At 49.3% G+C, this 25,369-nt stretch overlaps 10 protein-coding genes across 10 annotated transcripts; 5 read left to right on the plus strand and 5 right to left on the minus strand.

Moving 5' to 3' along the window:
* Positions 1 to 562: 562 nt before the first annotated feature.
* On the plus strand, positions 563 to 1,165 carry N7496_004966 (uncharacterized protein; the record flags this gene model as incomplete). The annotated part of the gene is made up of 1 exon (XM_056697895.1): positions 563 to 1,165. One exon carries the CDS (start codon positions 563 to 565, stop codon positions 1,163 to 1,165), a length of 603 nt encoding a protein of 200 aa, XP_056556420.1.
* Positions 1,166 to 1,421: 256 nt separating this feature from the next.
* On the minus strand, positions 1,422 to 4,015 carry N7496_004967 (putative G-patch domain protein; the record flags this gene model as incomplete). Its single annotated transcript, XM_056697896.1, has 7 exons — positions 1,422 to 2,471; positions 2,527 to 2,885; positions 2,934 to 2,994; positions 3,053 to 3,255; positions 3,317 to 3,392; positions 3,465 to 3,763; positions 3,892 to 4,015. The coding sequence occupies 7 exons, from the start codon at positions 4,013 to 4,015 to the stop codon at positions 1,422 to 1,424; spliced, it is 2,172 nt and encodes a 723-aa protein (XP_056556421.1).
* An 887-nt stretch (positions 4,016 to 4,902) lies between these two features.
* On the plus strand, positions 4,903 to 7,573 carry N7496_004968 (uncharacterized protein; the record flags this gene model as incomplete). Its single annotated transcript, XM_056697897.1, has 5 exons — positions 4,903 to 5,374; positions 5,437 to 6,196; positions 6,256 to 6,775; positions 6,917 to 6,962; positions 7,050 to 7,573. The coding sequence occupies 5 exons, from the start codon at positions 4,903 to 4,905 to the stop codon at positions 7,571 to 7,573; spliced, it is 2,322 nt and encodes a 773-aa protein (XP_056556422.1).
* A 235-nt stretch (positions 7,574 to 7,808) lies between these two features.
* Positions 7,809 to 8,857, minus strand: N7496_004969 (SCO family protein; the record flags this gene model as incomplete). Its single annotated transcript, XM_056697898.1, has 3 exons — positions 7,809 to 7,930; positions 7,987 to 8,311; positions 8,381 to 8,857. The coding sequence occupies 3 exons, from the start codon at positions 8,855 to 8,857 to the stop codon at positions 7,809 to 7,811; spliced, it is 924 nt and encodes a 307-aa protein (XP_056556423.1).
* A 513-nt stretch (positions 8,858 to 9,370) lies between these two features.
* On the minus strand, positions 9,371 to 10,102 carry N7496_004970 (NAD(P)-dependent oxidoreductase; the record flags this gene model as incomplete). Its single annotated transcript, XM_056697899.1, has 1 exon — positions 9,371 to 10,102. The coding sequence occupies one exon, from the start codon at positions 10,100 to 10,102 to the stop codon at positions 9,371 to 9,373; it is 732 nt and encodes a 243-aa protein (XP_056556424.1).
* A 747-nt stretch (positions 10,103 to 10,849) lies between these two features.
* On the plus strand, positions 10,850 to 13,496 carry N7496_004971 (uncharacterized protein; the record flags this gene model as incomplete). The annotated part of the gene is made up of 2 exons (XM_056697900.1): positions 10,850 to 11,407; positions 11,460 to 13,496. 2 exons carry the CDS (start codon positions 10,850 to 10,852, stop codon positions 13,494 to 13,496), a joined length of 2,595 nt encoding a protein of 864 aa, XP_056556425.1.
* Positions 13,497 to 13,564: 68 nt separating this feature from the next.
* Positions 13,565 to 16,895, minus strand: N7496_004972 (uncharacterized protein; the record flags this gene model as incomplete). The annotated part of the gene is made up of 20 exons (XM_056697901.1): positions 13,565 to 13,633; positions 13,687 to 13,909; positions 13,959 to 13,988; positions 14,037 to 14,187; positions 14,245 to 14,309; positions 14,369 to 14,499; positions 14,555 to 14,579; positions 14,628 to 14,730; positions 14,781 to 14,823; positions 14,879 to 14,922; positions 14,977 to 15,362; positions 15,410 to 15,532; positions 15,585 to 15,669; positions 15,720 to 15,769; positions 15,824 to 15,982; positions 16,039 to 16,144; positions 16,199 to 16,254; positions 16,304 to 16,314; positions 16,368 to 16,530; positions 16,585 to 16,895. 20 exons carry the CDS (start codon positions 16,893 to 16,895, stop codon positions 13,565 to 13,567), a joined length of 2,334 nt encoding a protein of 777 aa, XP_056556426.1.
* Positions 16,896 to 17,530: 635 nt separating this feature from the next.
* On the plus strand, positions 17,531 to 19,228 carry N7496_004973 (uncharacterized protein; the record flags this gene model as incomplete). The annotated part of the gene is made up of 1 exon (XM_056697902.1): positions 17,531 to 19,228. The coding sequence occupies one exon, from the start codon at positions 17,531 to 17,533 to the stop codon at positions 19,226 to 19,228; it is 1,698 nt and encodes a 565-aa protein (XP_056556427.1).
* Positions 19,229 to 19,675: 447 nt separating this feature from the next.
* On the plus strand, positions 19,676 to 20,592 carry N7496_004974 (pirin family protein; the record flags this gene model as incomplete). The annotated part of the gene is made up of 2 exons (XM_056697903.1): positions 19,676 to 20,024; positions 20,078 to 20,592. The coding sequence occupies 2 exons, from the start codon at positions 19,676 to 19,678 to the stop codon at positions 20,590 to 20,592; spliced, it is 864 nt and encodes a 287-aa protein (XP_056556428.1).
* A 268-nt stretch (positions 20,593 to 20,860) lies between these two features.
* Positions 20,861 to 23,422, minus strand: N7496_004975 (GMC family oxidoreductase; the record flags this gene model as incomplete). Its single annotated transcript, XM_056697904.1, has 10 exons — positions 20,861 to 20,992; positions 21,049 to 21,233; positions 21,284 to 21,409; positions 21,469 to 21,754; positions 21,871 to 21,931; positions 21,983 to 22,598; positions 22,652 to 22,695; positions 22,758 to 23,011; positions 23,048 to 23,225; positions 23,280 to 23,422. The coding sequence occupies 10 exons, from the start codon at positions 23,420 to 23,422 to the stop codon at positions 20,861 to 20,863; spliced, it is 2,025 nt and encodes a 674-aa protein (XP_056556429.1).
* Positions 23,423 to 25,369: the final 1,947 nt, after the last annotated feature.

Here is a 25,369-nt window from a genome sequence, read left to right on the forward strand (position 1 = left end):
AGTTCCGACATCCTGTACTCGGCTTCCCACTATAGACCATAGCGGGCCACACAGCTTGATCTTGTTGTCCTGTCTGACGTCCTCAGGCGATGTTCGGATTGGTTACGGTCCGACCTCCGATGCGCCACTTGCGATAGTATACATGCAGGCATGTCCTAGGTCATCCGCGGAGCTGATATTTCCCGCTACGAAACATCAACAAAAGTTCCAACCCTTCTGCTCACGGGCTAGGACATTTGTTTTCGTCGTCAAGGACACTGATGTTGCGTGAATGTCAAGGTCTGGTTGTTCAGCAAGTAATCATATTCCCACGTGACCTGGATCGGCAGGGCTCCGTCTCCGCAGATTTGCGGCGGCCGTCAGCACTCTCCGCCTGAAGAGACAAGTCCCCTCCTTGTTTGATTCAATCCAACGACCATCTTCTGTGTGGTATCCAATCTCTGCTGCACGGACTCTCTGCAGTATACTCCACTTAATTGCATTCATTTCTAATCAATCCTGTCCACCCAGAACACTCCCTTCTCCGCAAACGCACGCGATTCTCCAAGCATCGCCTCCAACAATGCTTTCCTACTTTGGATGGGGCTCCAGCTCCAAGTCCAACGCAGACACACCAAACCAACAAGCACAAGAAACACCCAATTTCGACCAAAATGCCTCATCACCACCCCCGTCCCAACAGCCACCCTCCCAGCCATCACAAATAGTGCAGCAATCCACATCCCCCGATAGAACCAACCTCAAACTCTTCTGCGGCGGCATGGCCTTCTTCGCCCTCTCCGTATACATCACACGCCGCGCCAACATCAGGAAACGCCTGGCTTGCATTCCTCCCTACTACTCCAGCTCGATATACTTCCAGCCACAGGTCAATGGGGCGATGGAGGCATTCGAGGCCCTGAACCTGGCTACAATCAACGTGATCTCATTCAGTATGATGGCCACGGGTGGTGTCATGTGTGCTCTGAATGTCAATAACCTCGAGGATATGCGCAAGATCATGCGTGGGTCTTTGGAAGGGGTTGCGGCTGGCAAGTCTGATGAGGAGCTTGAGAAGGATGTTGCCGAGTGGGTGTCCAGTGTGCTTGGTGATCGCTTTGACAAGCAGCTGGAGAAGGAGAAGGCGAAGAAACGGGTGGCGGGTCAAAGTGAGGAGACTAACTGAGTCAATTGGAGGATTACTTTTTTGTTTGGATACACTCTGCTCATGGATTTTCTACGATATTACCCTGTACATTATTATGCATTCTGATATACTTGAGCATGGCCATCTGGCGTTGACTGCTGTGCTGCAATGGCATCATGACTGACAAGAAAGGACTGTTCATCACTAGTACTTTACTATTTTCGGTGTAAATCCGATCGATTTGGGGATATCATTATTGTACAAAACTCTCCATCTCGACGGTGGAGGCCCATCACTAATTCATCTGATCATAGCGTTGGCGGGCTGTCTCCCTGGTCTTCTCCAAGAATTCATCATATCGTCCCCTAGTATTTCGGCCAGCCTCTTCCACAGCATCGCCGAGCTTGCTTCCTTGCGCGCCCAGGCCCACACCCTGCGCATAGACCTCTGTGGCGATAGGAGCAGTGACACCGGTACCTTGCGCACCTAAACCAGAGCCTGCTGACCAACCCATCTTGCTCAGCAGCGACGCACCCTTCGAGGTGGTTTGGAGAGGCGGTTCTTCCTCTTCCTTGGGTGCTGCCGGCTTTTGTCGACCTCCAGTCTTACCACGTCCAAACGCCTGGCGACGTTCCCGAGCACGATCACGATATTCGGATGCTGATTGCTGGATGATCCCATGCTTGGCCAGCTTGGCCATTCCCCGTGCTTTTGCTTCCTCGTTCTGTAGGTTGTCTCGGTGGAGCTGGCTAAGGCGTTCGTGTCGGTTGACATTCGCAGAACTTTTAAATTGCCGCATACAGAGATAACAACAATTTCGATTGAGATCAGCATATGATTGAGCAGGCGGTGCGCTTGTATCTGTAGGTAATCCTCCTTTTTCAGACTCGTCGTTCACGGCATTCTCATCGCCGTCTTTTGCAATGCCGTGAAGCTCGGCATGGCGGTTACTCCAAAACTGCAGGTGGGACGGCATGGCAAGCTTCTTTGCACCCGCGTTTGCGGCTGCATCGGCTTTTCTTTTCCTAGCCTTTTCAGCGTCTCTTGTGCCCTTATTTTCACTCTGTTCTCGCTGGCCCGACGATTTGGTACTCTTCGGTTGGTCTTGACCAAGATCTTCTTCGCCCGATGTTAGCATCAACTCAGTGACATAGCCTTCGTCATCCCAGTACATGAGTTTAACAGAAGGGTTTGACAGCGGGCTGAATGTGAAGTGGGCGGTGCTGGGCTTCGGGTCCATGACTGGTACGAAGACACCGGCGTGGATATAGCTGACCATGACAGGCCTGGATGAGATGGTGAACTTGTCGAATGAGTTCAAACGCGTCATTGCCGCTTGTGCGTCCTGGAGGAAATCTGGTAAGCAATTACCATGAAGAAGTAGAGCGATAAATGCATACCAAGACGTTAGCGAACTCAGCAAAACCAAAGCGCCAGCTTTCGTTAGTGTTCCGGTCGCGCACGAGTAGTACACGCCTAATAGACCCTTCGCGGGCTCCGAGATTAGCATCTCCAGTGGTCGACGCAACTTTGGCCCCTTTCTTCTGATTGTTTGACGAAGGGCCGTCGTTGTTGCCTCCGGTGGGCCGGTACAGCTTGGCAACACCTTTGGCCAAAAGTTCCTCTGTTACTGAGGACTCTAGTCCTCGGAAAAGAAGAAATTGGGATGGTTGGTTTTCGGGGGCAGCGTCATTATCGCCATTGTTGACGACCTTGGGGATGGGAACGCCAGGTGGACCCGCGGGCATCATCTCTGCGCCTGTTTGGTTAGCGTATTGGTTGTGCTGCGATGGGAGTGCAAACTGACCTGGACGAGGGGCGTTACAGCGGAAACACTTCGGTCGAGTCGCAAAGTTGACAACAGCACACTGGATCTGGTCGTCAGACTTGAACTCATGCCCTGTGGAAAGAACCTAGTAATCATACCATCCGACAAGTCCAATCGCCTTCTCCTTTGGTGCGATTCCTATCTTCCCTCTCCCGACTGTATGCTATGCGAACTTTCGTGCTCCGATCGTTATCTCCCGCGGATGGTCCGTATAAATAGATGGATGGGTGGTTTCGTTCCAGGAAAGCTCTGGATTCATTGATGGAGTGGAATCGAAGGAATCCCAGCTGTCGCGATACCTCTGGACGCAATATCAATTAGTATAGAGAAGCTTGATGCCAGGAATTGAGAGCTGCCCTCACTGGTTTGTCGGTCTCGAATCACTCGGATTTCCTCCAAGCCGCTGACATGGTAGGCGTTCTGAAGCTCATCTGCAATCTGCATTCCTCGAAGGTCAGTACATTGCACTTGAAGCTCAACAGGTTCCAGTCAGTCTTTTCTTCAACTCACATCGTCCTCTGTCATATCCATAGGGAAGCCTTCCATCATAATCTCCCGACTCTCAGGGCCAAATCCAGACTGCCCACGCCGGGGACTGCGGCTGCGACTGTAGCTCCCACCATGGTTATAATCCGGTGATCGATATCCCTCGCGATCACGATCACGGTATCCTTGTCTTCCTCGCCGCGGAGGCGATCGATGCCAATAGTCCTCCCGATCCCGGTTATCATAGTGCGCTCCAGCATCTCTGTCCCTGGAGTATTCGCGCCTGCGGTCTGCTGGTCGTTGGGGAGGCGAGCGAGAATGGTCTTTATTCCCAAAATCCAATCGAATAATATTAGCCACAGCTCAAAAGATATCAAGGCAGGACTCGGGAATTCTCCGAGTTCACTGCCCATGGCTTAAGCGCCATTTCCATGCGGGGAGGAGCGTATACCGCCAGGCGACCGTGAGCGTGAGTGATCATCGTACATGCGGCCGTCCCGGTCGTCTCGAGGAGGGTACATCCGACGAGATGGACCTGAATACGGTCGGCTTTCGTCTGAGTAAGGAGGTGCCATCCTTAAAGGTTATTGAGAATGGTGAATGGTGAATGTTGAAAGCTCAAGCTGTGCTGATGAGTGATAGCTTCCGGCAGAATTCTGACCGCCTCCATATCTATTGCTCGGCACAGCTTCCAGGGATGAAGTCTTGAGTACTTGAGTACATTCTTATGGCTCTGTGAATCGAGTCGTGGAAGGGTGGAATTTGTAATTCAAAATTACTGTTGGATTAGCTAACTTCTAGGTATGTCTAGCTCATGCCGAAATCGAGGAAGATCTATTTGAAGCTCAAGCTAGCAGATGTTTGAACATCAATTCACACCAAAATATACATCTGTTTCACGTCCACGTCAAGGCCACACAAACTAACTACCTAACATGCCCAGATAATTGCTTCATTTCTAGAACATAAGAAGTACAAATGGATACGAAAAGTACCTGCTTATGATTACCTATAGAGCTGGTAGCCTGACTCGGATCGATGATCCGTACCTGCTCCCAACACCTACAGTGTTGCATCATTGTTGAGGTGGACGGGCCATTGCCCCAGAGGTGGAGGCGATCCACTATATGCCTGAGGTCCAGGACATATCATTTGTTCAAGCCAGCAACTCATGTTGCAGTAAAAATGACGGATGTACCTGGTAGGCACGGCCATGCCCGATCGGCGCCAGATATCATCTATTTAGAGGCGATTCTCCACACTGCCCCGCGGTGGGATGCATTGTGTGAGCTGTGATATGGGCGATTGGCTACTGCCCTCCCAGTCCCTGATACCACGGGCCTTGACTTACCCAGGTAGCTAACCCCTCAGTTTGAATTTGAACCTTTCCAACAACTTTTCTACACTCTCTGTAGCATTGAGACTTATTTCAATACCTACTGTTACTATATCAACACACCCCATGTCGTCGTCCGCGAAACCAGTCCATCGCGCTTGGTGGAAAGAGTGCTCGGTGTATCAGATCTGGCCAGCATCATTCAAAGATTCGAACGATGACGGTATCGGTGACATTCCAGGAATAATTTCTCAACTCGACTATATTAAGAACATTGGGGTGGATATCGTCTGGCTATGCCCCTCGTACAAGTCCCCGCAGGTTGACATGGGCTACGATATCGCCGATTACTACAGCATCGCCGACGAGTATGGTACGGTCGCAGATGTCGAGGAGTTGATTCAGGGTTGTCATGAGCGTGGAATGAAGCTTCTCATGGATCTGGTGGTTAACCACACTAGTGACCAGCACGAGTGGTTCAAACAGTCTCGGAGCTCTCGAGACAACGAGTACCGGAACTGGTATATCTGGAAGCCAGCCAAGTATGATGAGCAGGGCAATCGTCATCCTCCAAACAACTGGGTTTCCCACTTCCAAGGTATGGAACGGTGCTTCTAATTGCTTAGATGGATAAAATAGATTCTTACTATGAACTTATAGGTAGTGCTTGGCAGTATGACGAACTCACCGATGAGTACTATCTGCATCTGTACGCCACCGAGCAGCCGGACCTTAACTGGGAGCATCCTCCAGTACGCAAGGCAGTCCATGATATTATCCGTTTCTGGCTCGACAAAGGTTGCGATGGATTCCGGATGGATGTAATCAACTTCATCAGTAAAGACCAGGCATTCCCAGATGTACCAGTCAAAGATCCGCGAACCCCCTGGCAATTTGGAGACAAGTATTACGCCAATGGGCCTCGTCTACACGAGTACTTGCAAGACATTGGCAAGATCCTCAAGGAATACGATGCTTTCAGCGTCGGCGAAATGCCTTTTGTCAAGGACGAGAAAGAGGTACTTCGAGCCGTGCAATTCGATCGCAACGAGATCAACATGATCTTTAACTTTGAGCATGTGGACCTTGACCACGGTGAATTCGATAAGTTCGAGCCGGGCAGTTGGAAGTTGACGGATCTCAAAGACTTCTTCCAGCGATGGCAGACCTTCATGTATGAGAACGACGGTTGGAATGCTCTCTATTGGGAGAACCATGACCAGCCACGATCAATTGATCGCTACACTAATGCTGACGAGGAGCACCGTGTTATTGCGGCCAAGATGCTTGCAATTGCACTGGCCTTGCAGTCTGGCACACCCTTTGTGTACCAAGGACAAGAGCTTGGGATGCGCAATGTTCCTGCCTCATGGGGCATCGAAGAGTACAAGGACATTGACTGTCTGAATCATTGGAACAGGTGAGGCTCTTCGAGCACTCTACAATTCCACAAAACCATCGCTAATAATTGCTCTATAGATTGATCAAGAGTAAGCACTTTGATACCACAGCCCAACAAACAGCCCTTCGAGAGTACCAGAAAAAATCCCGCGACAACGCACGAACTCCAGTTCAGTGGACCGACGATCCTAATGGCGGCTTCACTGGTCCCAATGTCAGACCCTGGATGTCCGTGAACGATAACTACGTCAAAGTTAATGCCGAAGCGGCCGTGAAAGACCCCAATTCTTCCTACCACTTCTGGGCATCTGTGCTTAACCTGCGCAAGAAGCACCTGGACCTTTTCGTTTATGGAGATTGGAAGATCGTGGATGCGCCCAGCCAGGAGGTGTTTGCTTATTCTCGCCAGTACGAGGACCATAAGGCTCTGATCCTCTGTAACTGGACTGATCACAGTGTTACCTGGGATGCGCTGAGCAACGGAATCTGCGCGGTCAAGTGTGTGCTCTTGAATAACTACGAACGATCGGCGGAGGCATCGAAGCGCTTCACCGGGGGCAAATATGCTCTTCGACCGTATGAGGCGTTTGTCCTTCTTGTGTAGATACACAGGATCTCTAGTGGTACAATAGTGATAGTCGATGATAGACCACAGAATATACGGAAAGAATATGCTTCGCTCTTCAAACTCCGTAGATAATTTCATTCCGCACCCCTTCGGTGGTCTCCGCGAGACGAGGCCGCACTTATCCACCGGTTCCCCGCAATCGATAAGAATACTGGGCGTTCACCAACTCAACACTCAACCTTGACACTCAAATCTACAAACTCCTTACCCCTCTATATACATACACACACAATGACAACCGAAGAAACCTCCGTCCCAGCACACCTGGACCCATCCACCTACCCACGCACCCACTACGATGCCACCCAAAACATCCACCTCACACTGACCTACTCCCCGCTCGACCCCAACACGTACCTGACGCAAACATCCTCCCCCGCCGCAGGAGCAAACACTCTCTTCCTCGGTACGACACGCGATACCTTCGAGGGCCGCTCCGTCTCGCAATTAAGCTACACTACATATCCACCCCTCGCGCTGAAGACGTTAACGGCGATTGCGGAGGATGCCGTCAACAAACACCAGCTCAACGGTGTGAGTATTGCGCATCGTCTTGGGGTTGTGCCTATCGGAGAGGCTTCTATTGCGATTGCCGTTAGTGCGGGACATCGGGCTGCGGCTTGGAGGGCGGGGGAGGAGATTTTGGAGGCTTGTAAGGAGAAGGCGGAGATTTGGAAGAGGGAGGAGTTTGTTGATGGGGGGATGGAGTGGAGGGCTAATGCGGATCGGGATGCGGAGGGGAATTTGGTTAAGAAGGATGGGTCTTGAGTGGGATTGGAGGGGATGTACCTAACATGAGGCGTTTGGGGAATTGGGGTGTATTGGCTGTGGTGGTTATGGAGCTGATTTACATTTGCAAATCCCCCATGAACTTGGTCTATGTGGGTTCAGCGAAGGAGTTTATACCATGAAGCATTGGATGGCCGTGGACGGAGTCCAGTGAGCAGGGTATTGGTATTGGACGGTGATATAATACAGTTTTCATACATGCAGCTCGAGACGTTTACTCAAGCTTCAAGGGCTTTCCTTCTCTCTTCCAGTCACTGATGTGCTCAAGGATCACCTTGGAGGCAGACTCGGGGGTATCCTGTCGGCCAATGCACTCGACAAAGTCGTTATCGGGATCTATATTGAACAGTCAGAAAAGATGGTTAAATGCTCAGGGAACGGTCAAGTCTTACCCATCAGGTAGAAGTAAATGCTGTGGTCCACCAGATAATCCTCGCCAGGCTTGACATCCTTGGGCGTGCTGAAGTACACGCGGTACTGGCGGCAGACGTTCTTGACCTGCTCGTAGGTACCAGTCAAGCCAACGATGCCCGGGTGGAACTCCTTCAAGTACTCGCGCAAGACCTCTGGGGTATCACGGGCGGGGTCGCAGGTAATGAAGACCGGGAGGAAAACCTTGTCGTCCTTGGTGGACTCCTTGACCTTCTCAATGATCTCGGCCATCTTGTCCAGCTCGTCAGGGCAGATATCGGGGCAGTGGGTGAAACCAAAGTAGACCTGTTGCAACAGAAGAAACAAATTAGTGCCGACCCCAAGAACGAAGCTATGATCTAAAAGCCAACTCACAAAGCTGTATTTGCCCTTCAGATCCTCCTCGGTGAACTCCTTTCCATCCAGATCCGTCAGAACGAACGGACCGCCAACCTTCGGCCTCCCAACGCCCTTGCTCATCTCCGCAATCCGCTTCCGCTCTAGACGTGCCTTTTCAACGCGGAAGTAGATCATCATACCCGCACCGGTGAGCACGAACAACAGCGCAGCCTTCCACGAGAACGGGCCGGTCGAGTTGCGCTGGCGCAGCTGGCCCATTGTCTTGCCACGAGCTCGGAAAGCAGTCGTGGAGAAGTTATTGCGTGCATTGAATGTGCATTGGAGGTTCTGATTGTACCGGGGTCGCTGCGCTTGCGTGTAGGCGCGGCATTGTGGTTGGCTGGTGTTGCGGAGGGCAGGGAAGATGCGATGCGAAGGGGTTGACTCAATGGCGGCCAGGTTGCGGGTGGCTCGGCCGAGGATTCCGGTAGCCATGCGCATTGAGGATGGCATCTTGATTAGTGATTGGGAGGTTTGTGTCGGCGGAGAGAAGCACAGGTTAATGTCGGATGACAGAGCGAGAATCTCCAGATCGATACCTGATCGGGACTAGCGTTTGAAGCCTCAGGCATCAAAGTGCCTCGGCGACGAAGTATAGCTGGAAGCTAGAAGCGATCTACCACAATTCTAAATTGATGAGGAGATTGGTCGACCATGAGATTTTTCTTCATTTGAATCTCAGAAGCAGTTAGCTATCTATACCAAAGTCCTTTCCATTCTTGTTTCATGATTCCTTATGAATCACGTCCTCCATCTGCTCCATTTGCTTACATGTTGTAGAACCATGAACGAAATTTACTCGTCAATATTCTGAGCCTAGCATAAGATATGAAAGTAGTGTATATTAGAGGTAATTTATTGGCATGTATAAAGAAAAACTAGCAAGAGTTGTATCGCAAAATCAAAGTCAAGTTCAGCAGTATCCAACAACACCAAGTCCATCGTCAACCAACACAATAGCAGCAATCAAGTAGTAATCATGAGGATTTTGTTCTCATACTCCGGAGTCTTCTTCAAAATGAGATTCTCCGCGATCCATCGCCCCGAATCCTCCCTCGAAATGAAATATCCGATCGCGGTAGACTCCCGACCAGTCTTGGGATCTTCAACGCCGACCCGAACGGTCTTCGCAGTCTCCCCATCGGTAAGGATACTTCCCCGAAGAATCGTAAAAGTCTCCCCGCTAGCAATGAATCGATCTTCCATGATCTCCTTGTCCTCATGGGGAGCCTTGAGCAACCAAAGATAGATCGGGAACATGGCAAGAGGATAATCGCGGCCAAAGCGCGACATGCCGGTGGTGCTGAAGGGCACAATGTAGGGGCGACCAGTTGCCCCTTGGCTTCGAAGTTGAGCGATTGCTTCAATAAGGACGGCTGCGCCTTTTCGGCAGCATTCTGGGTCTTCGATGGTCATCTTGTACCAAATTGGTCGGCTGCCGATAGTGGTGATGATCATGTCGACAAGGTTGCCATCCGAAGTACGAATGCATTGGGTGACCGCGGTGATATCGTGAGCGTCGCCTTTGATGATCTTCAGATTGGGTGTAGAATCCGCTGGGAAAATGGCCTCGAGCTTGGAGGGAGTCCGGCAGAGCGCCGTGCATTGAAGACCTGCTGCAAGGCTGTGCTTGAGAGCTGACAGACCGACGCCAGTGCTAGCGCCGAAGAAAGCCACCGTCTTGGTGGTGGAAGTCATGTTGAGAAGGTGGTTTTGTTGTTGAAATGTGAGTGAAATTGTGAGAATCTGAGGATGAGGAGGCAGGATTGTCTGTGAATGTAATCTTTGAATTATGTCTGGTAGAGCGGGCGTCTTTCGACCCTTTTAACTACATGGTGGCTGTCAAGTCAACCTTGTATACGAGCCGAAAGTTGACCGAGTAGGGTGTGGTCCGTGCTGTTGTCCGAGTAAGAACTAAGCTCGCCTTTTTTTCGCCCTCTTCTTTTACGGGCAGGCTTACCCTTTTTTGCCTCCTGCCCCGCTCGCGCGTTTCTCGGGCTTGCATAATGCTTGACTTAAGCGTCAGACCGCGCACGGAGATTTCTTTTGGTCAAGTTTACACTTAGACCGCCAGGACCAAGCAGGATGGAAGAATCTGGCTTCATTCTTGGCCTTTCCAGAGCGTTTATTTCGATAGAAAGTATCTATAGTTCGTCCTATCGTTAGAGTATGATCGTCATGAAGATGCTATTAGATGCCAGTATCGGTCTCTAGGTTCGCGAGTAGACTGATTCACGATACGATAATGACTTAGTTAATTGTAAAGAGCGTCATGTATAAGCAGAATGCGCTTGCCGCTAATCCCAAAGGGGAAGGTTGCCTGGAGGATGACCCGAAGAGAGCAGCTCAAACGATACTGCGATCCCAACGACAGGCTCCTCGAGATGAGCGACCGGCTATTCTAGGCGAAAAATTCAAACGTCCACAGTAGTTCACGCAGCAACGATGTCGCAGGTGCCCATGCCGACCGTTTCGGCGTCGAACCCAACGGTCGCGGGCGCCTCGGGCTCAAGTGCCGAGAAAAGCGCGAGATCGCCTGGAGTGAAGGGTGAACCATCAGCGTCCACACCGGGGACCGGGCGCACCACCAAACCGCGCAGTTGTGTCGTATGTCGGAGCCGAAAAGTCCGCTGTGACAAGCAGTCGCCATGCTCCAACTGTCGCCGCGCAAATATTGCGTGCGTACTTCCCTCCAAAGACCGCCCTCCAAGATGGGCCCGTCGCCTCGTGCAGCCAGCCCCGGAAGATGTTATGGAGCGAATTCGAACACTCGAGAATCTCGTCAAAGACTTGAGTCGCCAACTGGAAGAAGCAAATGCCAGGACCGACTCTGTTGGTGTTTCCTCGGCGGCTCAGTCGCCTGGAAGCTCCACTAACGATGCCACGGGTACATCCTCGACATATTCCGACCATGTGCAAAAACAGTTTGGGAGATTGGTCCTTCGAGATGCTAACCAGAGCCGCTACATTGGTAGTGGATTTTGGTCGCGTGTTACTGACGAGGTACGCTCAATGCGCTGCTATTGAACGAGAATACTTCTGATCGGTACCATAGCTAGATGAACTAAAGATGGACACCGAAGGGCTGGCTCAAGATGAGTTTGATACCTCTGATGAAGAGGACTGGTTTGTTGGGAAGACCCCATCTACGCAGGAGATCGAACGTACACCCGAAGATCGAAATGCATTCATATTCCGACATAACTTGATGCCTTCCACTCCAGACCTACGGGACTTCCACCCCCTGCCCTCACAGATACCCTTTCTGTTAGATGTTTTCTCAGAAAACGTCAACGCATTTCTCCAGAGTGTGCATATACCAAGCACCTCGAAAATGATTCGCGACTTGCGTGGTGACATGACTAGTCTGACACCTGCCAACGAGGCCCTCATGTTCTCGATCTACTATGCGGCAGTGACTTCTATGGAGGAAGAAGACGTGAGGATGAACTTTGATTCCACCAAGGCTGAATTAAATTTAAAGTATCGCCTTGGTTTTGAGCACGCTCTCGCCAAGGCCGATTTTCTAAACGTACCGGATCTGGTTCTGATTCAAGCTCTTGTCAACTTCTTGGCTCTTGCCCGTCGTCACGACAGCCCCAGATTTGTATGGATGATGGTTGGAATTGCAATCAGGATGGCAATGTCACTAGGCCTTCATCGGGATGGATCCAATTTTGATAACCTATCCCCCTTCGAGACAGAAATGCGCCGGCGTGTTTGGTGGGCCTTGTGTCTGTTTGATGTCAGAGCCTCAGAGGATCAAGGAACTGAATTCACTATTGCGGTGGATAGCTTCGACACAAAAATACCACTGAATATCAACAACAGTGATATACAACCAGATTCAAAACAAGATCCGGCAGAACGCGAGGGGTTGACTGACATGTCCATCTCACGCGTGTCGATCAAAACGTGCGAGCTCTCGAAGCGAATGATGGTCCGTGGACCCAAGGCACCTAGCCTGGAAGAGCAGGACCATATGCTGCAGAAGATTTACCAGGAATTAGACGAAGGGTTTCTTCGTTACTCAACCGAGTCGAATATATCATACTGGGTTATTGTCACCGTCGCCCGTCTCATGGTCGCCAAAATGACATTGTTCATTTACTTACCAGTGCTGTTTTCTTCTCCGGGTGAGCAATTGTCCGAACAGCTCAGGACAAAATTGCTCATCGCCGCGATTGAAGTTGCCGAGTACAACCATTCACTGAACGCTGAACAGGGCTGTCGCCAATGGCGGTGGATTTTCCAGACTTATACTCATTGGCATGCCATTATCTACATTTTAATCGAGATTCCTCGTCGACCGTGGTCTCCCCTTGTCGAGAGGGCCTGGACCGCCCTCCACAGTGTCTGGCTTATTCCGACCCAATCCAACATGCGCAAGAATTTGCGCGTGTGGTTTCCGTTACGGAAGTTGATGAACAAAAGCACACGACATCGGAAGAGCGAATTGAATAGGCTTGCAAATAACCCGTCAGCTGCGGAAAAACTTGAGATTGAATATTTGACGATGACTCATCCTTCAAGTGAAGCTCATTTTCCAGCTGGGTCTAACGCGGCGGCTCTCTTTCTCGAACAATGGAAGCAATTGGTTCAATTCCCTACCGAAGGGATGCCAGTTCGCGCACACGTGGCTGCTTCATCTGACCAAGGCCATTCGACGACTGGCAACTCGAGGGTATCGCTTGGAGTACAGCTCGGTACAGAAGCGAACCTCAATTCCATGACGGTACCACAGGTCCAGCAATGGCAACATGGTGTTGAAATTGGCCGGAACCTTAGCGTAGCTCCATCTACGACTCTTGATCTACCTCCCAACGCCGGGAATTCCGAAGCAGGGCCATTCGAACCACCTATCCAACCGGCCACTCAGCAACCAAATTCCGCATATCTGGATACCCTGCTATCTATACAGCCTGTAGAAGGTGACGTTATGCCTTCGCTGTGGACTAATGAACTCTTCGAACACGTGGACTTGGGGACACTGGATAATAACATGGATTTGGATAGTGATATAGACTGGTATAACTGGGTGGAATCTGCCAAGGGAATGGAATGGGACACAGATCCCAAGCGCATCGCATGATGACAATGTTGTCATGATATTGGAATCTTCTTGCACAAATTTTGCATTTGCCGTTGATTCTGCGTTTCTTACCATTTGGAAGGCCCGAAGATTTCTCCTTCAGCAACTGTCTTTCGAACAGCAGTGTAGAGGTAGTCCTGTCGAAGGGATATTAGCATGGCAAACCCACTGGTTACGGGGGAATAAGTACCATGGTCTCGAAAGGCGCAGTATTTCCCCACCAGTTCGGGGCAGAAACTCCGGGTAAGGTTATGGCGAAGAATATGACAATTGTCGACAGGACCAGGCCGGTGTCAAGTCCTGCAGCTGTGATGTAGTTATAATTCCTCCACCAGCCACCCCAGCGACGATGGATCCAGTAATTAAAAATGAGTCCAAACATGACCCACGACGTGAAGCTCAAAGGCGTGGCTCTGCTATCGTTAGTACACATATTGGGGAAGGATATCAGAGAGCACTTACGGAGGTAACCATGCCATAGCTCCAAGCATGCTAATGATAATGTTAGCAATTTTCCAAAAGAGGGCTTTGGCGACTTACACTGGCGCATTGAGCAGTCTAGCCTTTGATCGTGGGAATAGTCGCATTAAGATGTAGAATGCCACAGGCAGGAGAGCTCCGAGCAACCAGAAATACTGGATTGATTTATAGATCCCGTCAGGGCCGAACATGCGATTTGGTCCAATTACACCTTGCCACACAGGTCAGTACGTGAGCATACAGCTGTGAAGTCCGGAAATCCACTTACCCCACACGATACTGGAAGAGAAGAATGTCCTTCCGTTAGGGCAAGTAAAGTGAGCAGATTGATCGCTGGATTTAGTAAAGTTAGTAGATACATAATGTATATGGGTGGAAGTTGATATACGCACGTTGTGCAAACACCTTCGATGTTGCCCAAGGTCCAATTCATGACTGCAATTTGAACAAAGCTAGCCCAAATGGTCGCAACAATTTGGCACATGAAAGTGACACGGGGCGGAATCTTCATGTAATGCGCAATCTAGAAGAGAATGTTAAGTCATGAGTTGAACGCGTAAGATTATCTCTAGGCTCACCTTGAGATCTGCGCAGAAATATTGACTAATACAATGGTTAGATCTAGCAAATGCGAAAAAAAGGGTGGCTTACGCTTGTCCCAATGTGATGGTACTAAAGACTTTGAAGACCATAACTCCGATTGGCTTCCCGGGGATCATGAAGCCAGCCAAGAACGGGGATAGAACATTAAGGGCTATATTCGTAAGCTGTTGTCCACGAAATGGGAGATGCAGCGAGACATACAAAGTTGGATGTTGGTTATGCCGAGAAGCATACAAGTCGGGACCTGTCAATAGAAGTCAGAGAGCTCCTTCGAATTGTGCGGGAGAGGGTGCACGTACAATGAACACAGCTGCGACAATGAGAGAGACGAAGAATGCCCACCCTTTGGAGTTGTCAGCCAAATCTTACTCATGAGGTCCAAACGGAGTTCACATACACGGAAGTTGAGAATCATATCCCAGAATACCACCTAAGCCCAGGGCCATAGAAGCCAAAAAGAGGACGGCGTACCACCACTCGGGCACCTCTTTATATTTCTTCATTAACATCAAGTGAATATCTGGCTCTTGGTCTTGAGCAGCCTTGAATCGATGCCAAATCTCTTTTCGATGGAAAAGAATAACATGAACAATAACAGCCGTCAAAGCCGCAAACGAAAGTCCGTAGTTCAAGGCAAAAGTCGGGGCGAGGAACATGGGTGAATAGGCCTTGTACGCCTCCTCGTCGAAAGTGAAGCCTGAACCCAGAATCTTGCTCACGTTATACGAATTCTGTGTATTGTCGTAAGTTGTGGAAGTATTGATAGGGAGATATTCGGAATACCTGATATTTTATTAGCTTTGAGACATTATGGTTAGCATGGCACTCACAAGGCTCCAGTATATGCAATTCCAATTGTCGTAATCAATACAAAGATGACCAGTCCAATGAAAGTGTTCATGATGGCGTGCACAGGCGAGAGGAGAGGATCAAGGAGATATGCGGAAACGTATCTGGGCGTGGTTAGTTCTATAATTCCTTGTTGTCTAGAGAAAATGCACGTACGTCCAATCAAAAGTGATAGGGATCAATGACAGCCCAGTAAAGCCTCCAAAGAGCTGATTGAGAATAACATTGTTCGGTTTGATCCCTAACGGAAAATCAGCACAATTGAGCAGAAGTAGGCCATTACGATCTTACAGGTAATGAAGGCGAAAACGGAAAGTCCTTGCCAAATGACACCAGGTATCCTGTGATACCGTCAGTATACACGACATGATTGTAGTGTAGATTCATAGTCTTACCAATACCAGACAAACGCTCCGGCCATGACATACATGAAGTATCGGTACCGGGAAATTATCCAGCCATTTGTCTGTGCAGGGTCCGATCTACTCTTATCATGAAGGGCATAGAACAGTGCAGTGTTGGCGAATTGACCTGGCCATATCATAGCAGCCGGCCTATACTATTGTCAGTAGTTGCCAAGGCGTCTGAGTCGAGATAGACTAGGACTTACCAGACCAAGAATCGGCGGACGAGTCCAGCAAGCGACATTCCAATGACCTGGCTACTTAGAGCGAATAGAAGCTGGAAACCCCAGCCGACGTCACGGTTGTACAATGCTGCATTATTTTTCAGCGCGATTTCATTTCTTTAAGAGGATTTTATTCACTTACGCTTCGCTTTGAGTGCGAGTAGTGCGTCTGTGCAGTATGCGTAGCCAATGGAGACACTGATGCCTTGTTAGCTACAGGTTCAAATTATGATGGAGAATAACCTACTTTGCCATGATCTAGGAAACGTCAGCCAGGCTAACTAGTGAAGCAGAGAATCAATATAACGTACCGTAATCACTGTATGTTCCTTGATGTTGAAAGGGCCCGTATTCAAAGTCCAACGCACCCCAAACGTATTGAATACTCGAGTAGGCATATACCTAGCCCAAAGGCAGCCCAACGGATAGACGAGCAATTGAACAACTATAGCGGGGAAAGAAATAGCAGGACTCCTGTGATACGGTTAGAGGATGGATCCGGAGGTTTGAAAGATATCGGCCTCCTACCTCATACTCAAGAACATGTTTAAACCACTTCCAACGGTCGTGAAAAACATTCCCAAGATCCATGCGCGCACTGTGTTCGCCGGTTCTCCCCCGTCAGTGTTTCGAACTGCCGCTCGCACCGATTCATATTGAGAGTCTTGCACGAAGGACTTGTCTATTTCGGCAGCTTTCTCATGATCGCCCGTCTTGACTGCCTCGTTGATTTCGTCAAGCGTATCTTGGGGCAGATTTGGATCCCATTGGTGTGAAAGCTCGATGTTATGCAGCTGTTGTATATCATCGATTGCTCGCTTATCATTGTTCGAAGACATCTCTAACTGTGACTGCGCGAGGCAATCAACAGTATTTTGTTGGGGAAATTTCGTCTTGTGGAACTTGGCTCTAGTTGTTCAAGAGATCGCCCGGAGACAATACTATATATTTCCCGCGTGGCCAACACTTCCGGGTGGCCACTTCCTCTCTACACGAGCTCTCTCGAAGATAAGCCTTGCGGAAAAATAGCAATGTAACCCTTGACTATCCCGCATAACACCTCTAGGGTTCAAGGGGCACTTGGTACCGGTTACTTGGATCGGCAATGGGCGAAGGCGCCCGCATACCGATAACGCCCCCCGCTTTGGGTAAGAACGCGGAGTAACACTCGACGCTATCCTCTAAGCTTCAGCCTGGCCGCGATTGTGGCACTCACACCGACACAAAAGCAGCCATTCGGATGACCCTGCGACAATTAGCTTATTGTCGGTTGGATATCCCGACAACGTATCATCCCGTGGCATTCCCTCGTTATCGCTACGGGCTGCCGCATAGTATTTAGCCTTGCAAGCTCCTATCTTAGTTACTCAATTGTCAACGACGACGCGTGTTCTCCGCACTTCCGATCAAAGCACAAGCCAGCCAAGCAATCTCTGTAACCGAGGACCGGAAAAAGCCCGTCTATTCACCTATCATGGTCCTCTTCACGTCTCCCCGGGGTGTCGCTATTCGACTTGCCCAAACGGAGCCCATTCGCGACAGGATCGAGCGTGTCACTGCTGACTTGAAGGAGCTCAAGGAATTCCTTCCGATCGAGTTATCACCACGACGGCACCAGAGACTGCAGGACTTTCTGACCTCGGAGCTGACCGAGCTCAATTCTTTCCATGACCTGCCGTTTGCGCTCTATGACCAAGAGGCAAAGGTTGATTATCTGCTGCTCAAAAACTTCCTCGAAAGGGAAGTTCGCACATTGGACCTTGAAGCCAAGCAAGATGAAAAGCTGTCTCCGCTGGTACCATTTGCTAATACATTGGTGGATCTCTGCGAGGCTCGCACCTTGGTGATGCCAATGGATCCCAAGGTGACTGCTCAGACATTATTCGACTGCCAAACGACAATTGTATCGGTGATAGAGAAGGTGAAAGCAAAGTCCGGTGACATGGTTATACCGAAAAACAGCGCCTTTCGAGCAGCAAATCATATTATCGCTCTAAAGGGCCACTTGAAGGAGTGGTTCAGCTTCTACACTGGCTATGATCCGACATTCGACTGGTGGGTGGCGCATCCATACGGAGTCATTGACCAGAGTCTGCAGGACCTCGCAGCTACGATCAAGGAGGTTCTCGTTGAGATCAAACCGGGGGATGATGACGCCATTGTTGGCCAGCCGATAGGGCGTGAAGGACTGCTCTTTGAGCTCAGAGCCGAAATGTTCCCGTACACGCCAGAGGAGATCATCTCCATCGGCGAGAAAGAATTCGACTGGTGCATCACCGAGATGAAAAAAGCATCACGAAGTATGGGATACAGTGACGACTGGAAGAAGGCCCTGGAAGAAGTCAAGAATGATTTTGTTGAGCCTGGCCAGCAGACACAACTTGTTCGGGATCTCGTTCATGAAGCCGTGTTATTTGTGGAAGATCACGACCTTGTTACAGTCCCCGAAATTGCTAAGAACAGTTGGCAAATGTTCATGATGTCCCCCGAGAGACAAAAAGTAAACCCATTCTTTCTAGGTGGCGATTGTATAATCGTGTCCTACCCTACTGATGCGATGGACCATGAAGCCAAGATGATGAGCTTGCGTGGGAACAACATTCATTTCTCGCGGGCCACTGTCTTCCACGAAATGATTCCCGGGCACCATCTACAAATGTATATGAACGCCAGGCACAGGCCATATCGTCGCGTGTTTGACACGCCCTTCTGGATTGAGGGGTGGTCCTTGTATTGGGAATTCTTCCTTTGGAACGACGAGCGATGGATCAAGACACCTCAAAATCGCATTGGCATGTTATGGTGGCGGCTGCATCGATGCGCCCGGATAATTTTCTCCGTCAATTTCCACCTTGGTCGAATGTCCCCCCAAGAGTGTATTGATCTCCTTGTGGAGGATGTTGGACACGAACGCGCTACGGCAGAGGGCGAGGTCAGGCGGTCGTTAAACGGGGATTATTCGCCCCTCTACCAGGCTGGGTACATGTTAGGAGCACTGCAAATATTCGCTTTGCGTAAAGAGATGGTTGACGCGCGACGCATGTCGGAGAAAGAGTTCCATGACCGATTCCTTAAGGGCAACCGGATGCCCATCGAGATGGTGCGGGCACTGATGCAAGACCAGCCCCTTTCTCCGGAGTTCCAGCCGTCCTGGAGATTTTACCCACTCTGAACTCGATTCATATGATGGTCCACCGTGATTTTCAGCATCGGATTGGTTGATTCTGTCAAATTAAAGCAATATCCACTTATAGGGCCAGATTATGGAATAAGCAACAATGGACATTTGTATTCCGCTGACCAGAGTTCCGCTTACACCTGAGCTTATTACCGTTCTAATGCCAAATAAGAATCTTGTCAGCAACACATCATCAGCAAAGTGGAGCCGCTAAACTACTTCCGGACTAACGCTGCTTGTGGACGATGACTGGCGATCCCTAATGCTTCCATAATCTTTGAACAGTGGATCACGGACCTTCTACAACCCTCTAGAGAACCTTATCCAAGCTTTAAATACCCCATTCCCACCCGCTCGAAAGCCAAAAAGCATCCTTTTATTTACAACCACCCTGAAACACTGCTCCCACCTCTCAATATCATCGAATCATCCACATTAACCATGTCTGGTCCTCTCGCCCACGCCAAGATCGTTCTCCGTCGCTCCGGTGAGCGCGGATATGCTGAGCACGGCGGCTGGCTCAAATCCTTCCACACTTTCAGCTTTGCCAGCTATTACGACCACAAATTCCAAAATTTCGGAAGTCTGCGAGTTTTGAACGAAGACCGTGTTGCACCCCGAAATGGATTCGGAACTCATCCCCACCGTGATGCAGAGATCTTCAGCTACATTCTTAGTGGAGAGCTCACGCATCGTGACAGTATGATCAAAAAGGGAGCAGAGGGTGAGCAAGGAAAGGACTTCTATCGTATGAAACGAGGAGATGTTCAGTTTACCACCGGAGGAACCGGTAAGTGCCTTTAAATCAACAGATCAATTGAATTCAAACTGATAGCAGTATAGGAATCGCTCATTCCGAGCAAAATGAATCCAACAAGCCGGTGCATTTCCTTCAAATCTGGGCTCTCCCATGGAAGCACGGTCTTAAGCCGCAGTATCATACGATGAGCTTCGACGAAGATGCCAAGCGAAAGGAGTTCGTCCCCATTCTATCGCCACTTGCCGCCGGTCCTGAGGCCAAGCCAGCGGATGAGGATGCCGCTATCCCCAAGATTCCGGGCACCATTCCTATTCACGCTGATTTTGTTATGGGCGCTGGAATTATCGCACCTTCCTCCACATTCACATGGAATGTGGGTGCTGGGGAGGTTGTCAGCTCCAAAAAGAAGCGCAATGTTTACATTCATCTTCCCATGACGAAGCAGGGCAAGATGAAGATCAAGCTTAACGGAAGTGAAGATGCTATTCTCGAAGAGGGAGATGGTGCATTCATCACACAAGTCAATGCTGGGGACTCGCTTCGCGTGGAGAGCATTGGCGAGGAAGAAGCGGAGGTTATTGTGTTGGACAGCAACTGAGATTGATTGAAATCAAGCATTGAATATGAATGTAAATAGTTTAATGGTGTTAAAAGGGTTGAGTTATCGGTTGCAATGGGAGTTGGACTTTTGAGAACAAATTGATTAGATCAAGCGATCTAGATTGGAAAAACGAGTGTTCTAGAATGAAACCGAATTCAATTCCAATTTGTCAAACCTAACTAAGACTTGCGCAACTTGATAGATTCCAAATAAAGATAAGCTAACAGAACATAGGAAAGATCTTCCAGGATTCCAGATCTAGCCTTCACAGGCGAGCGAGGTTCACAAACTCTCCTGGAGCCTGGTAAGTGGGTACCTCCATCTTCAAAGCATCTCCGGAGTAGCCCAGATCCTCGGCAGTAAGAACAGCACACTTCTCACCAATGAGCAGTGCAGTCTGCAAATTTGCATTAACATCGATACTTGTGTCGCGGGAAAAGAATAGCAACTTACGCTGAAAGTGTTGCATCCAACGTTGTCTGGACAGATAGACAAGTCACAAACCTTGAGGCCTTTCACGCCATGGACATTCAGGCGCTCATCCACGACACCACCATGAGGTGCAATGGAGCTTCCCTCTCGAGGCGCCATGCTGCAAGTGCCGAGGGAGTGCCACGTAGTTTCAACATGGCGTTTGACTGCGAAGTGTGAGCAATTGACCAAGATATCCGAATCTGCGTTGACATACCCCATTTCTCAATGTGTTCAACATCCTCTTTGCTATATTTCAGCTCATCGCGGGCTTCATGGCGATTAGAGCTGAGAGTTGAAGATGAAGGCTGTTTTCCTGGGCCTAGGGGCTCAGACCAAGATCCTACCGAGCTTATGTTAGTATCCACTTGACAACATTCAGAATTTGTACAGTGCTCTCACCATGCTGAATACCGGCAGTGATATGGTTTGGACCAGCATATGCCTTGGTTGTCTCCAGGTCAAGATCACGCGCACGAGCCGGCGAGTCAAAGGCAAAATGGGGATGCATTCCAGTCACCTCGCCCGCATAAGCTCCCATTCGTCGAGCTGTTTCGCGCGACTTGATATAGCCCCAGACCATGGGGGCCATATCACGCTTGTCATTCATGAATCCTGCGTCAAAGTCTGGAACGGCATATGGGTCGGGCGACTGGATATGGGTGGAGCCTCGAGAGAATGGGTATTCCTATACCGTTGAGTGAGCAAAGAGAACAAAATTAAATACAATTGCGGAAGAAAAAGTGGAAAATTGTCTAGAGTATTAACGTGTCTTTCTGATTGCAGCACACTTGCGACACTCACCAGGAAATGGAACATGGTGAAGAACTTGCCCGGAGGCATGAGCATGTGGTCACCGAACCAACTGAATGTAATTAGCGTCGCATATATCTAGACGTGGCATTGTGTTACTCACCCAGCGATAACCGAGTAGTGCATGACAGGCTTGTCCGGCTTGTTCTTGAAATAAGACTCCCATCCACTGTTAAACTCCGGAGTCGGCCACTTCTTCATCTCTTCCAGCTCGCGCGGAGTAGGTCTAATTTTGACACCCGCGTCGATTCCATTAGTTGCCAGAGGACCTGTGCCCTTTTGGTTCCATTCCTGGAAGACCCTCTTTTGAACCTTCGGGTCTCCACGCACAAAGTCGTCGAAGGTATCTGTGTCTGGCTTTGCACGGTAGACCGAGAACGTAAGATAATGATCTTGGAAGTTCCGGCCGACACCAGGCAAGTTCACGAGAGGCTTGACGCCTACTTGCTGCAGCTTCTCTGGGTCACCAACACCCGATCGCTGGAGAATGAGTGGGGAGCTTAAAGTGCCGCCGCTGATGATAATTTGTTTTCTCGCCCGGAAGATTCTGCGAGGCGGGTCGACGCCATCAAGAGGCTTAGTTGGAACGGTCGCAACGCCCACGGCGCGACCATTTTCGATGATGATTTTGTCAACCTTGGTGTTGCACTTGAGATGAAGGTTAGAGTGCTTGGCTCTGGTGCTGTGAACATAGGCATGAGCTGCATCGCTTCGTCGACCTAATCACGGCCATCAGACAAAAATACCTTCCAGAAGCTAGCAGGCTGCTTACCTGTGTCCCGGTTGATCCATTTCAACCAGTGCTCGGCACCATGTCTGAAAGAAGTTAGATTTTTGACAAAATAGCAAGAAGAGTTACAGAAAGGGATATGTCATACGCAGTCTGCAAATCCTGAAGGTCATCCGTGACTGGGATCCCTTGAGTCTCAGCGGCTCGAAGGAAGTCCTGCGCGATCGGGTATGTGTAGTTTCCAAATGAAACTTTGATCGGACCCTCAAAGCCATGCACATCCCGATTGTTACAGGAGCGCTGATACGTTTCGTGTTTCTTCATCAAGGGCAGCAGCTCATCAGTTGTCCAACCCTTGGCCTGAAAGTCATCATAGTCGGATGCTGATGCTCTGGTGTACATCTACATCACACTTAGCAACTAGCACTTGGATATCACCGACATTTGGCTCGAGGGACTTGCCATAAAATTGATGGAGCTTCCACCACCGAGAATGTTTGCACATGGAACAATGGCCTGGCGCCCATCCAAATGCTCCGAGGGCCGAGAGTGGTAGAACGAGGCCGTCTTTGAATCTAACTTCATGTTCCTTGGATATATGCCAGGACGATAAACCCTAGAATTATAATGAACATAAGAAGACCAAGCATTCTCGGGATGATATAACTACCATTGATTGTTCAGGTTGTCCTCTCCAGCTTCAATCAATAAAACGGAAAGGCTATGATCCAGATTGGCGAGGCGGCCGGCAGGCACGCATCCTGCGCTACCACCACCACAGATGATGATATCAACTTCATCGGGGATAGTCATCGTGACTAGATCAAAAAGTTGTAGTTCTTTACAAAAATTTAAATTGAGTTGACTAGCAACCTGGCGAGGAGAATCTGAATGTGATTCAGATATGGGCCGAGCAGAAACCTCGCGCTTTATATAACGCAACACCCAGCCTTGTACTGAGCGACTGCAGCCAAAGACCAAGTTGAGTCTCATTTTCCTGTCTAGAGCCATTCCAGGCATAAAGACTATAGCCCCTCATGCGGAGACTTGGTCTCTGCGTTGGAGAAAATGACCCTAATCAATTGACTCCCTGGTTGTTTAGTACGATACAAAAAGTGTCATGACTGGTACATGTGCTTTTTTCACGGCTTTCAAACCATAAACAGCTACTTTGTAGCCAACCTTAGAACAGAGGAAAGGATAGCAGAGAGACTGACGCATAGTTTTGCAGGTTCAGGTGTTGGTGTAAAATCATACATTCACCATAGTCTGAAAACATGCACTTACTGATGTTTAGATCTGAACTTTGAATTTGAGACGCAAAAGGACGTAAAAGACATTTTGAAATCAAAATTATTGACTATCATCGCTCCATTGATTCATTACAGGTAAAAAAGATTTTAAGATCATGTATCACCGATGTAGCATGCTTGTCAATATCAATGCCAAGCAGTGCGAGTGGCGAAGCTGTCAAAGTACGACATCCTCTTGATCCGCCAGCCCCCGCATGCCAATACTCTTGGACCACTCTCGATGGAAGACAGCAACCATTGTATACTTGGAGCAGGAGGTTGCAGGCGGGGTCGACGCTGACAAAGTACAAAATAAATGCTCACGGTGGGAGGCGCAAATGCTAGTAACATCATGTTTGGAGTCGGAAGCATAATCTTCCTGCCCTGTAGAGTACATGTAGTGAGAAGAGAGTAGTATTTGCTCAGAATAGATGCTAAATATGTCAATACGAGCTATACAACCAGTTGGTGCAATCTATTTCTCTCCGGCAAGGGGGGTTTAACAGGTAACTGAAGTTCTTTTCACAAAATTCAGTCTCTATCAGGATATGCCATGTCAAAGAAACTTCGGGATTTGGTCGAAACTGACTCGAGACATTGAGTTCTCGGCACGTCAATTCCGTGAACAACCCTGCCCTGAAGTAATAGGCCGATCCTAAATTTGGCAAAGTGCAAAAATTCAGTATATGCTAAGTATTTCCATGTCGCCCTCCGATTATCCCTGATTGGGTGTTAAGAAGCTAGTACCCCATAGAACGAGCTCCAGAGCCACCCAAAAGCAGCTCACTAGACCCGGTTGCCAACGCATGAAGACTGATTAGCACCATGTAGAGAAATTCAGAGCTCCTCGGGGATCCGAGGGGATTTCTGCGTGTGGGGTTGTCTTCCGTCTGCATGACGGTGATGTGGAGAAAGCTCTTTTGGTCAACGGGTAGACCATTACAGCAGAAGACCCCTCTTTCTCAGTGCTTAGTGGACAAGGTACATGGTACAGTGGTTAAGCACTCTTAGGTGAATTGTGGGATATGATTGTAGGAGTGGTCCTATAACGTTATATATTCAACATATATCCCTTGGAAATGGATTCCGGGAGCGTAGGAACAAGCTCCTGTAAGACCTGGTTCAACGGCCTGTTTAGATAGTGTTAGTGTGCGTGAGGATGAGCCGTTTGTAGTACCCAGAGCCATACTATCTGGAAAGATTATGTACCTTGTTGTGTTTCTCACTTCCCTGCCCCACGCACTTCCCCGCATTAGACGTCGTCTTCTGCAACTGGCAACCTCTTTTGGTCGCCATGCTCAAGCCCACCGGAGATGACCCTAGATCCGGAAATTTTTTAGAACTTTCATACGTGGATTTATTTAAGAATGATCTCGCGAGCTCTCCGTTCGAACATGGTATGTACCCGTGAGGATAGCTTCGGCCAAACCAGGAAACGTCACCGGCTCCAACTTATAACCGTAACTGT

This window comes from Penicillium cataractarum (genome assembly GCF_028827025.1).
Source record: "Penicillium cataractarum strain IBT 29864 chromosome Unknown utg000004l, whole genome shotgun sequence".
Taxonomy (NCBI): Eukaryota; Fungi; Ascomycota; class Eurotiomycetes; order Eurotiales; family Aspergillaceae; genus Penicillium; species Penicillium cataractarum.